Source organism: Rattus rattus, chromosome 1, assembly GCF_011064425.1.
Source record: "Rattus rattus isolate New Zealand chromosome 1, Rrattus_CSIRO_v1, whole genome shotgun sequence".
Lineage (NCBI taxonomy): Eukaryota > Metazoa > Chordata > Mammalia > Rodentia > Muridae > Rattus > Rattus rattus.
Genome location: NC_046154.1, coordinates 91,961,814 through 91,975,330, shown reverse-complemented (window position 1 = coordinate 91,975,330; position 13,517 = coordinate 91,961,814). Strand labels below are relative to the sequence as shown.

At 39.2% G+C, this 13,517-nt stretch overlaps 1 protein-coding gene across 4 annotated transcripts in view; it reads right to left on the bottom strand.

The window, feature by feature from the left end:
- Positions 1-7,827: 7,827 nt before the first annotated feature.
- Positions 7,828-13,517, bottom strand: part of Ptbp3 (polypyrimidine tract binding protein 3) — an 81,001-nt gene continuing 75,311 nt past the window's right edge. For all 4 annotated transcript variants that reach the window (XM_032903477.1, XM_032903484.1, XM_032903491.1 and 1 more), the window contains 2 exons: positions 11,385-11,462; positions 7,828-11,247 (listed from right to left, as the gene is read on the bottom strand). In XM_032903477.1, the coding sequence (XP_032759368.1) occupies positions 11,115-11,247; positions 11,385-11,462 (211 nt within the window). In that variant the 3' untranslated portion in view covers positions 7,828-11,114. The remainder of the gene's footprint in view (positions 11,248-11,384; positions 11,463-13,517) is intronic.

Here is a 13,517-nt window from a genome sequence, read left to right as displayed (position 1 = left end):
CTCTTTTACAGTTCTTAATTATGCTCTGAGGGGCATAAACTACAACCAGTTTGTCCAATCCAGTTCTGGCATCTTCAACTGAATAGATTCTTAATGTTCTGATTTCTTTTGTCCAATGAACATTTTTAACCGAGAGATGTCTGCAGCCCAGAAGGCAGATCCTTCTTACAGACTAGCAATGGTTTTATGGTCTAGCTGTTTTGTTTAGTTTTTGTTGTTGTTTTTCCTGAAGCATCGTCTCTGAGCTGCCCATTGGAGCTGGGACAATAGTGTGCTCTTGAGTAAGAGAGTCTGGGCCCCTGGATGGTGGGATAGTTATCCCTAAATGCACTAAGAGAACTTTGTTTAGAATTATCATGATAGGAATCACTCAAGACTCACATTAGCAGGGCTCAAAGCAAACTCTTGATACCTGAGTAGCAATGGCAGCGCAAAGCCACCATCAGGGTGTGGGGAGGTTGGAGGATGAAAAATTACAAGGAGCAGACATCAAAGGAAAAAGAATTCTTGCCGAGGACAGGCCATGCCAACAGTGGGAAATATTGAGAACATTTCCATTAATATGAAATTCTAACTGATTGAGGATTCTTGCTAAGACTGAAATCTAAGGATGAAGACAATATAAAAATTTAAAAAGAGTAAAAAAGAGGGCGTGGAAGAAAAGAGAAGGAAGGGAAGAGGGTCAGTAGGAGAAAGGGAAATAGAACAGGGAAGGACATTGTTTAGAGCAGACTGATTCAACTTGTCAAGGAGTCTGTAGTAGGGGGTGGCTGGCGTTTTGAGGGGGTTGCCTTTATTAACATAAAACTACAACATAAGCTGACATAGAAGTGATTAGGACCCCAGAGAAAGTATACCCCAAGAAATGCCTCCATTTCATGAGCAGGATCAACGCCAAGCAATGCTCCTACCTCCACCAGGCTGGGATTTAACCTCAGCAACAGAGATGCAGCACTCTGAGAGCTGTGATGGCAGAGAGAGGAGCCATCCTGGTTCAGACCCTGGCTTTTCTTACCATTTGTAGATATTCTGGGGGAATTGTTGGTTTGCAGATTGCCTTTAAAAGCATTTCCAGGGGTTGGGGATTTAGCTCAGTGGTAGAGCGCTTGCCTAGAAAGCGCAAGGCCCTGGGTTCGGTCCCTAGCTCTGAAAAAAAGAAAAAAGAAAAAAAAAAAAAAAGGCATTTCCAGAAGCCTTGTGGAAGTTTGTTTGTTTGGTGAGGAATTTAACACATGCATGTCTTTGAGTCCTCAGGCTTCCATGATTGTGTGTGGACCAATCTCCCCAGATACCACTTCATCATCCATCCAATTGGTTATTCCCGCTTGAAAGTAAATGGGAAAGATTTCAGAAGAAATTAAACCCATTGGCACCTTGACCTCAGATTTGCAGTCTAAAGAACATAGGTTATGACCTTCTCTACCTTGTTTTTTTTTCTTTTTTTCGGAGCTGGGGACTGAACCCAGGACCTTGCGCTTCCTAGGCAAGCGCTCTACCACTGAGCTAAATTCCCAACCCCCCTCTACCTTGTTTTTGCTAAGGATGAGAACTCAGGGCCATGACTACATCCCAGTCAACTATTATCTGAACCACCTAAGTCTGCGACACTGTTATGACAGCTCTTACAAACAATATGCAGAATACTCTGACATCCTTGGGACTGTCCAGGTCTGGAAAACCTGGGATGTCTCTGGGAAATATCACGTAAGAAAAATACAGAGGTTAGAACTGGTGAGGACATGGGTCTAGGGATCTTCTTGTTTTATTGTTGTTTACCACATTCCCTGAAGTTAAGAGGAGGGATCATGGTAGGCTGAGATCCAACCTCTCTTTTCTTCTCTGAGTGTCCATGTGACGTTAAAAGCACATGGCAGGTAACAGATATCCACCACGTGCAGGTCTTCTGCAAGAGGCCCTGCTCCTCCTACTGAGGGGAAAGGAGTGTCAGGTATCTCAAACAATGGCCATGAATTGCTTTAGCTGAGTGACAGGAAAAGGCTTCATTATACAACTCTTTGCTATCACAAATACTGGAAAATGTTCAAAGGAACACAAGTTTGTTTTGTTTTGTTTTTTAAGGGCATTTGGAGAATCCAAAATAATTTACAAGGAAGGGGGGAAACCCCTCCAGGAATTTGTTACTCAGAACTGTATCTCAGAATACCAAATACATGGTACTGAGACAATTCTCTTACACAGAATCAACCCAAATAATACATGCGAGCGAGCCACGGAACTGGAGCTTTGTGGGCTGGGGATGCAGTTCAGTGAGCACTCATCTAGGTTGTGCAAGGTCATGCATGAGTTTGGTCCTCAACACCATAGATTTGCCAATTTGTTGGTGCCCAAAATTAACAGAGGTAGGAAATGACTGTGAATAGTTCCTGTTGATACAAGACAGGACACACTGTCATCTGTGAAGTATTCTTGCCACACAAAAAAGGGGAGAGGCGGGGAAGGAAAGAAACGAATTTTCAGAAGATACTGGAGTTAGTAGCACTGGGAAAACCCAACCAGCAAAATCTAGACAGTGAAAGCTCGCTATAAAAGCTTAGTTCAACCAACACAAATAATGGAAAGAAAAGCTGTTACTGACAACCACACTTCAATATGGACTGAATGGTTTAAAAATGACCCTCGGGGTAGGACAAAAGAGAGAAATGATTGATAATCAAGAAACTGAGTTATGTATTTCAGCAGTCAAGAACTTGCCTAGCAAACACAGGTTCAAAGTTCTGCATATCAAAATAAACATAAACCATAAAAAGCTGGGGGTACAGTTCAGCAGCGGAATACTTGTTAAGGATGCCCAAGGCCCTACATTTGGCCACCAGTACAGCTAAGTTACTGCAGTGAGACACTGGGTTCATACCATATTATATGTGTATGTGTTTAAGAGTATTAGTGGCAAGCTTAAGTAAGCGTCTTACTACAGTTAAGGGATGCTAGAGCTAGGCAGCCTGCCTGGGTCCTCTAGACAGAAGTCCATTTGGTTTGAGAAGTAACCACCAGACCAGGCTTAGAGCTGCAAATACAAAGCTAATGTGCACTGAAATGTAACACTTCCCATTCTAGCTGGGTATAAAACCATTCGGAAGACCAAATTTTCGTGAAACGAGGTCTTTTATTAGTGAAAATTGACATACGCATATATGGGAAGAATTTCACGTATTTTGTCCGTGGCATTTTGAGTTCTTCCTAAGACAGCTTCAATGGATAGGGTACTCTTCTGATTTAAGCAACACAGAATGGATTATAGCCACTGGCTTCATATAATAATTTCTTAGAATCTCATTAAAGTGTAGTGCAGAAACACAAATCCTACACATACCAAGATGTATTATCAGAAAGCCAACACTTCTGAGCAACTGGCATAGCTGTGGGACATAAACACTAACCAGACACCAGAAACCCTCCTCACACACCTCTCAATCACTTCCTTTGCTGAGGAACGTGATGCAAACACGGCCTCTAAGTTCTGTACTGCTCTTTTTGACTGGCATCCCATCTGTGAGACTCTCCTATGGAGTACATAGCCATCATTTGTATCTCTGTACAGCCCCACTTTTAAATGTTCTTCACCCCTTTGTCTCCATTCTACTCTATCTAACACTCAGATACTCAACAGCAGCCTGCTTTTGGTGAAGGACAATCTCTATAAGCAGGTTACAACTTGACATTTGTAATCTCCCATGATCAAGAATTCTGCAAATTCCATAATCTTAGGCAAAGAACAAAGATACAGGTAATGACTTAAATCTAACAGAGGGCAATTTCTTCCAAAAGACCTATTACCACCTCTTCACAGAATTTTAGTCATTCTTTTCCTATTTCTTTAGACTAATTATGAATTCTATGCAGAAACCCAATGCAGAAATGCAGTTAGCTTTCACAAAACCAATAACTATCACTTTAATCTAACCGTTATGATCAAAATTAAAAAAGACAAGTTCCCATTAATTTCAAGACAATGGAGAAAAAAGGCATGATGTAGGAATAGGAATATCTTGGAGAAAAAACCCTCTAAAACAGACACAAGACAGCTTTTATCCTTTTAACCATCTATCTTATCCTGTAGCACCATCCCATTATCAACACACTGAGTGAGGATTAAAAACTAGACCCAGAAGCCAGGTAGTGGTGGTACAAGCCTTTAATCCTAGCACTAAATAGTTAGAAACTAGCCTGGGCCATGGGACCTTGCACACACCTTTAATCCCAGCACTCAGGAGATATAGACAGATCTGAGTTTGAGGCCAGCCTGGTTTACAGAGCTCCAGGTCAGTCAAGGCTAAAGAAATCAGTACACACACACGCACACACGCACGCACGCACACACGCACACACGCACACACACACGCACACGCACGCACACACGCACGGTGGGGTGGTGGTGGGGGGGGAGACTTGTGTCTTCTTATCCTATTATGTACATTATTATTACAAAGCATGTACTGCCACGTGACTAGCTACATGGCAGCTTCAGCCGTATATATTTTAGTAGAACAGCAACCACACTATCCAGCTTCGTAACTTTAAAGGCAGAGATTCAAAGGTATGATTTAGAATCAGATGGTCTTTATGGCCACTATATGGCATTCTCCCTAAAGTCACATGCCTTTAATGTCTACTTTCCCAGCACGCAACTCAACTGTCGGCATAAGCAGTACACAGTGCCAAGTAATTCCTATTCCAGTTCTGTGGGCTGGACTGTGTACCTCTCACTCTGACGTCCATGTTCAAGTCGAACTCTCCACACCTCAGTCTGTATTTAGAGACCTTTGTGTGGATAAAGCAAGGTGAGATGGTGTGGGTGGGTCTTACTCATGCCTGTTCTGTTGTTCTGAAACAGCATCTCCACATGGAACCCAAGTGTTACTCCCTCCCGTGTTTACCGTCTGTAGTGCTGGGACTACACCAAGCTTGCCTGCCCTAGAAGATTAGGACTGACACAAAGAAAGAGAAGACCACAGGAAGGCACACGAAGACCACAAGATCTACACAGCAAGAAAGGTAGTACCAGAAGAAATACTGCACATGAAGAGAAATGGTGTCAAATCCCCACTGGAAGTTGAAAAGCAACTTAACATTTTTGGGCCCTACAACTGCAAGAAATGAACCTTTTAAAGGGCTGGGTTTGCCAAACTCAATAGTCAGTTTAAATTTTTGATTTAGTTTTTGGCAAAATGCTCCCAGCACCCTGTTGCCTGTAAGAGATACCCAGTGCCTTTTAAGTTGGACTTGGTAGTTTAAAGAAAACATAAGCCACACCCCCAGCGCTGTAGACCTTCGTGACCATACGGGGGATATAAAACCATAGTACCCGTGTAGCAGGCAGTAAAGGTGGGGAGAACTGCAATCAACTGAAACTGAAGTGTGGCCTCTCAGTCCTCTCAGGTTGAAAGCTGGCACGGCTCCTGGTAGTAGCCCTGAGCCCCTGCTGTACACACACTCCGGTTAATCGAACTGATAGAGGTCTCCTTTGGTTATGGGCTTTCTTTTTCTTCTGCCCTTCTTGGCTGGAATACTTATTTAGCAACATTGAAGTAGATAATAGATCCTATGGGTAAGCTGACTGTGATGAGCAGTCTTATGAAATTTTCTACTGTGTTAAAGATAATCCCCACTTCCTGGAGATTTGAGTAAACGAGTAAAACAGACATGACTATTCAGGACTCAGTATGTTTGGAGTAAAGCAATATACGGCCAGTTAGTAACTTAACCTTCAACTCAAAAGGACTCCAACTCACTGAAGGTCATATACTGCATGCCTGCCTGTGTACAAAGGCAGCAGAGGGGAGGGGAGGGGCCTTTGAGCACACTGATTTGTACGTGCACTGGAGGATGTCTGACAGTGTTTTAAAAACAGGGAAGTACTTTGCTCCTTAAAATGAGAATTATACCCAAAGAACAGATGACTTTGGCTTTTTTTCTTTAAATCCCAGTGTTTAAAGTTGTTTAAGTATTTGCTAACTGGTGTGACAACTTGAGATGGATGGCCATGAGGAAAAAAAAAGAAAATATGACATCATTGGGATTACAGTAAGACAAAGGGGGACCGAAAGTACAGACAAGAACACAGAAAAATCTTAAGAGAGTACAGATGCCATGACATTTATTAAAAGGCATGCTACAATGCTATACGTGTTAGGAAAAGAGACTGAGATTCCAAGAAACAGTTATCAAATATACAAACCGAAGGGAAACGGGATCAATATTGTAGTGTACAGAAGCTTAAATTAACCATGCACTACACAGTTAGAAAATATGGTTTTTAATATTTTCTCCTTTTTGCATTTATAACATAATTCACTTAGACAATCACAGAATCCTTTTCTTCCAATACCACAAACTGTATTACAAATGAAATCTGGTACTGCTGTTTATCAAAATATACAAGACAATCGCTGTTTTATATAAAACCACTTTATATGTTAACTTGTTCCCGAAAACCTTTTTTTTTCTTTTTTGGCCTGGTTTAAAAAAAAGTTGTTACAAATATTTACAGCATTTTCTTCTGTTAGATGAACATTCTTACAAACAGAAAAAGGGAATTTTATGAACAGACCATGTAAAACACTAGACAATGTTAGAGGCTTCTAGCTGTGCTATTTGCCCCCCTCAAATACAGTACTGAAAATAACTATCCATCGTTGCTGTCCCACTCTGTTCATAGTAAACTCCCATTTTCTCTAAGCAGTCTATTCACCAATAGAAAATGAAAAGTCAAGGCCGCTCTGCATGGTATCTTTCAGAAAAGAGCTCAGGGAAAATGAGTTAAAACCAGAACAAGCAGTCTTTGGTCAGAGCAATGAGGTGAAATTTCAATGTAAAACTTGGTGTGGTCAGCAATCTTTGTAATTAGTACTTCCTGGATATGGAATGTTTTTAAAGATCTGGGTAACAATGAGTGGCAAGGAAAAAACAAAAACAAACAACAGAAGACAAGCAAGAAACAAAAAGGACTAGAGTATGATAGTCTTAATGGCTCCAAAAAAACCCCCAAAACTCTCCTACCTAAAATACCTGTTCTTATAACTACTACAGAGAACATGACAATGCACTGCTGACAGTGTTAAGTGAAGTCTGCCACAGGCAGCTTTCAGTTATGACTGCTATCAACACCAAGGTCCCTGACGAGCTGTGACAGCCAAGGTGACCAACATGAAGATGGAGCAGTTCTGCTCTTGAATTGGTTCAATGCTCGGCATTACGTGCTGAAGGCAAGAGTGTAACTTTTTATTCAGTTCTAACTATTCGCTTGTGTGAACAGTTTGTAGGACAACATTCCTTTAATCTATATATAGATATTTCCTGAAAACCAAAATCCGAATGCTACCTTAGTCTCAAATAGGAAGAAAAGATCAATTAAGACTACTGAAGAAGGCACATAAACTTTGGTCCTGGTTTGTTTTCTCCCTTTAAGGCCCCGCCCCAAATTAAGATTTCTATAATTTTCTATTTTTTAAACAATTCACAAGTACCTGTTCGGATTTGCTCTGAAAAAGGACTGCAAACAGTCTAACCCTAACACGATCCTTAAAGAGACAGCTGAGTTACATGGCAAGGTTATGTACAATCTAAATTGTGTCTGCTTTAGCACAATAGTGAGGATTTAAATCTGGCAGTTTTATTCCCATGGACAAGAGATCAAGACAAAAGAAAGGCTAAGAAAAATGCTCCGATCATAGCCATGCTTTTTGGTTATAAAAATAGCAGTACAAACTGAGTTTTCTAAGAGATAAGTTTGGGGTTTACAAGTAGATTCACTGAGGCACAAAAAAAAAAATAAAATAAAATAAAAAATCATTATTTCTGAGCTTGTCGTTTTTTAATCCAAAAATATTTAATGGGACTAAACAAGGAACTGCACATTAATATACTCAAGTAAATGACATGATGAAGACTTAAAAGTTGACAGTAGATTAATTGGGGAAAGGAAGGCACTGGTCTTCTGTAATGCCAAGACTAGCATGGACCATGGCCTGTGGTCCAGGCTGGGTTTAAAGTCACAACCATCATCTTCCTCCAGTGCTTCAACTGCAGCTGTGTGCTACTATGCCTGGATCATAAGGGCTCATTCCAAACCTCAACAGGACCCTTACTCACCACAGTGGGGAAAGACAAAGGAGGAAGCTGCAACCATGACTCTGAAACATTCAGTGCAAACACTAAGAGCTACCTCTGGCATTTAGTCCCAAAGATCTCATGACATTCTGTGGGGGTACCAGGTAATCCTGAAGGTCTAACAAACTGTCAACTAAGAGAATATATTCTCATCTGTCACAAAACACATCCAAATCCCAAAGTAAGACATCTTGACATGTAATGCTATTATTGAAGGTGCACTGCTATTTCCTTAAGTCCTGAATGTATATGCTTTATAAAGTAAAAGTCAGAATACCCAAAAGTGACAAAACAAAGTAAATTATCTCTGCAAGGCGTCGTCACAGGTCAACAGCACAAATAAACCACTGCTTAAAAGATCCTGAATCAGCGCATGCCAAAATAAAAATACACAGACCGAATTTCTCCACCACCCTGATATTTAACACAAATACTGTAGACCTCTATAATTCAAACAGTAAAGAGCTCAAATATGGACAGCATCCATATGCTACAGCTAATTTTAGACACAATCTGATGGCTTCAAACATGCTCTTTTAAAGCAAGCATATCCTACGTTCTCAAATCATTGTTAATTTTGTCAATAAATTAAAATGTACGTAATGTGCATATGTATATATAACATTAAAAGAGTATATGTATGTATATACACTTATTTATACACACACATACACACACACACATATCTACACAAATCCCTGAAAAGGATTTCAATGTTCTCTCTCAAATTTAAAGGCCATCCCTAGTTCAGAATTACATTCAACACCAGTATGATTTCCCTTCTGTTCTCAATAACTTTTGCTACACTTATGCTGGATGTTATGAATGCCAAGAATTAATAAATTACATAGTAGTTCCCAACTCAAAATAAAGGAAGCAATCCAATTTAAAATGACACTGAAAATAATGTCTGTGTGAGAAAAAAAGAAAAGCAAATTTGAGGAGACAGTCCTAATTTTTTCCCTCCCTTATTCAGTATTCAGGTGAAAATACACCTCAAATGTAAGTGGGAAAACACCCACTGGAGAACTGTCACACTGATCTATTCAGCCAACATGAGGGTGAGCCATGTGAAATGCCCCGTCTAGCATTCCCTGCCTAGCCTACCAGCAGTTGCTCTGCACTGAGGGAATTCTGATTTGACTCTAACCAACCTATAGTTACCTCTTTCAGCTTCTATGAAAATTTTCTTCCTTTCTTTAAAAAAAAAATAATGTTCAAATTAATAGCTGAAAGTAAAGACTGAGATACTTTTTCAAAGATGAGATGATCCACTCTGAGATTATTAAAAGTGAGACGGGGTGGACAAAATTGATCCCTCTGACAAATTCTGTATTTTAAAAACCAATCAAGCACTGAAGAATTAACAAAAGCAGTCTCATATTAAAAGAATAAATTTACATGACACAATCACTGAGGCAACATTAACATGTACTTTTACACTCAACCAAAACAGTAAGAGGGTCAGAATATAAAAAAAAAAACCCACTTCTAACACTCCAAATCTGTGTGCTAGCTGTAAGGAAGTCGCATTAACAAAGAAGATCAAGTTCTCACTTGAGCACTAAGAAAGAATCAAGTAATCCTGAGACGAGTTCTAACGGGCAGTAAAGGTTAGGCAGATTCAGAACGGAGGCTGCAGTTCTATAGCTCTGACTACACTGACGCTGGCAGTAACCAGCAGTCACGATGTAGAGGCCTACAGGTGCACACTGAGTTATTTATTCCCAAACCCTCACCCTTCTCTATCCCATCACTATACCAAAGCACCAAAGATCTGAATAGAAACGATTACTTATTGAAAACCACTTAAAACTGTGATGAAAAAGAAAAACAAAACAAAAACAACCAAACCCCTTAAAATCCAAGACAAGGAAAGAAATAACAGAATGCTCACCAAGCCCACAATTTATCCTCCTAGATATTTAGATAAAATTCTAACCTATTATATCTTAAGCACATAATAAGGCACATAATAAGAAATTAAGTAAATACACAGTAATTCTGAGTATTAGAGATTATAGTGGTACAAAAAACCCTTGAGATTTTTTTTTCCTAAAAGAAGACCTTACCAAAAATAACTTTTAAAAAATCTGTCAAACCATATGATAGACCTGAATATTTTTCCTTAAGACTGTAAACTTTTTTCTGAAAACAATTATAAAAAAGTAGGATTATTTTCTTTTAAAATTTTCCAAGATCACATTACATTACTAGACAAATGTCATTTTGAAATTTAAAACATGATTTTTTTTTCTAAAATGACTAATTATGCTGATATTGTAATAGATCCAGGCTGAATTTCACTTCTATTTCCCTGGGGACAGTTGCAACACTTTGCTTTTCCAAATAGTCTTAAAAAGAGAAGATATGCATTATTCAAAGGAGTGTAACACAGGAGGGGGAAAGAAGACTAAAGGAAGCATGCATGTCTATAGACCTGTTTCCAATACAACTCCGTGTGGTTGTGTATAATAAGCTATCAATAGGTGCAAACATCTGGTACAAGTCTTACAAGTGAATGAATGTCACGTTCTACAGGGAAACTTCTGAATCATGAAGTTAAAAACTTAGTAGAAGGTGATTTAAATTACATCAAGAAATTGCAAAAGGCTGTATGTTTAAATTTCTCAAAGTACAAAGGAGTTTAGAAATGTCATGTAAGGCTGATCTGGACCCAAACATAAAGAAAGTCTGTCCTTCTGAAATCTAATTCAGGGAATTAAATTATTTAAAATATACTTTCCTGATTTTTTTTCCTGAAAGTTATTTTCATAGAAACCACAATACAAAGGAAAAGCAAACTTTTGATCATACAGTGGTAGGGGAAATGAGAGGAAAGAAGAAGTAGCTGTCGTACTTGAGTATCAGTCAGACTCCAAGAGTCACTTTTATGGAAGAGGCAGAGCTGGTCCTGAACTGCTTCAGTCTGTGCCTGAAGATTACAGAAATTATGGTCCAATAGAAGGAGAGAATTCACACACAGATCAGATGGTGGATTTTGAGAAGGAAACTCTGAGGTGGTGATTTTCTCCAAGGTCGTGATTGTGAAGCTCAATAAGGGCCTGGATCGCTTCCTCCACAGATCCCAGCTGAATGAGTGCCATCTTACGGTCCTTCCTAAAATGACAAACACACACTCAGAATGCTGCTGCTTATAAACCTTCTCTTCCTCTGGACTTTGCTAAACTACTTTTTAAAAACCAGCAATCCATGTTAATTAAAATATTAATTACTTTTTGAAAGCAAAGACTTACTGAAAGAATTTAAAAGCCTTCACTGAACATCCAGCTTCCGTGAACAGGGTCTTCAGATCATCCATTGTAACAGAAGGACTGTGGAAATAGAGTGTCACCTACATTAGCCCCACTTACAAACGACAAGGATGAGCTCTGACTGTCATCAGATCTCTAGTGCACTTCATATCCCCAACAATGTCTTCTAAATTGCAGAACAGTTTAGTTTGATACATACAAATCTAGAGATGGTGAAAGTATATAAAGGGAAATCTAAAGATAACAACTGTAGTGGTTTTTCAAAATGATTATTATTCTCACACTACTGGCATTAGTAATTAACACAAGTAATAACAAAGTTGTATACCCAGTTGTAGCAGTTGTTACCTGCTACAGCCCGGAATCATACACTTCCTATAGCTTTCAATGTTTCAGAATACGCATGGGCTACCCAATCTCTGAGATGGTCCCTAACTACTTTTACCTCCAAATATTTACCTCCTGGCTATTCTCTCATACTGCAATGACACATCTTCTGGAACCTTTAGGACATTGTAGAAACAGCAGAATGTGCCAAGAACTGAAAGCAGGTTCTCCACATGCTACACAGAAACTCTACCACTGAGCTTACTCTCAGGTACCCCTTTGCCTTATGAATCATACTCAGAGATTAGCCAGCTGAGCTGCCTCTACATTCCTGATTAAAAGTATGAGATAATAAATATTTACTACTATGCTGTGTTTGGGAGTAGTATTAACTAACATGATGTGGTCTATTACAGAGTCACATGGTGAAAAGCAATCAGGGATTCTTCAAGGAAACAGTTAATGCTTACACTGTATTCCTTTCTCCTTTGTATATTCTTCTGAAAGAACTATCCTCCTGAGTGTGAATACCATCAGTAAACTGAACCAATGACTGTGTCAAAAGCTACTATAGATAAACTGATAAGTCGAGGTACAACAGTTAGTTACTAGACTAGAGCTCACAGAAATATGGATGTGATTGTTTAGCATGACACTTTTCAACTTGGATGACAGAATGGTGACGCAGATAAGAGTGGACAGTTACAAAAAGTATTCATGTACTTAATGAGAATGTGCACTGCACCATACACTTGTAACAGTCAAATTCATGCATCTGTTATTTAAAGCTTAGATTAAAAACAAGAAACAAAAAAGGTTGTCATAGGGACTGGGAAGATAGCTCAGAGGCTGAGAGCACTGGCTGCTCTCCCAGAGAACCCAGGTTCAATTCCCAGCACCCACATGGCAGCTCACAACTGGCTGTAACTCAAATTTTAAGAGATCCAACACCCCTCACACACAAACATGCACATGAAAGAAAAATAAATCATTTTAAAAAAGGGTTGAGATAAAATGAAATAAGACAACACCAGCATAGAACCTACAACTTGGGAAATAGAAATACTAGCATTTCTTTCTTCATCTATAATGTCCTATGTAAATTATAATTGGTGACCAGCTCCTACATAATGTGCTATATTTAAGGAAGAAATAAACTGGGCATAATGGTAAAATCCAACAATCCCAGTTAGTCAAGAAGATGAAGTCTCAAGACGAAGGTCTCAAGTTTCAGAAGCTTCAACATAAATAAAAAGGTTGGGTGTCTAGCTCAATAGTGGAGAACTTGCTGGCCATACATGAGGACTGGGTGTAAACACTGAAATACAAAACAAGACAAAAAACCCACCAACCAACTAGCCAAACAGACATAAAAACACACACCAAAAAAAAAACAGGTCCATTTAGATAGTCCACAGCAGTGAGCTGATACTTTCTGGTTTTCAAGACAGGGTTTCTCTGTTTAGCTGTGGCTGTCCTCAAACTACTCTGTAGACCAGGCTGGCCTTGAACTCAGGGATGCGACTAACTCTGCCTTTCGAGTGCTAGATTAAATGTGTGCACTACCACTGCTCACAGAGCCAACATAGTTTTAAATTCTTGTATGTTAGGAATGGTTTGTAAAGTGACTCCTTTAAGAGTTTCTTAAAACTCCTTCATTTGTAGAACTAGTATGAAGTTTGATTTTACTGCCTAATTTAGATGAAAAATTCCCATCAAGCCTGACTGTACACCAGCAGAAAAACTGAAGCAGTCAATACTAATTGAAGTAATTATTTTTCTTTACTC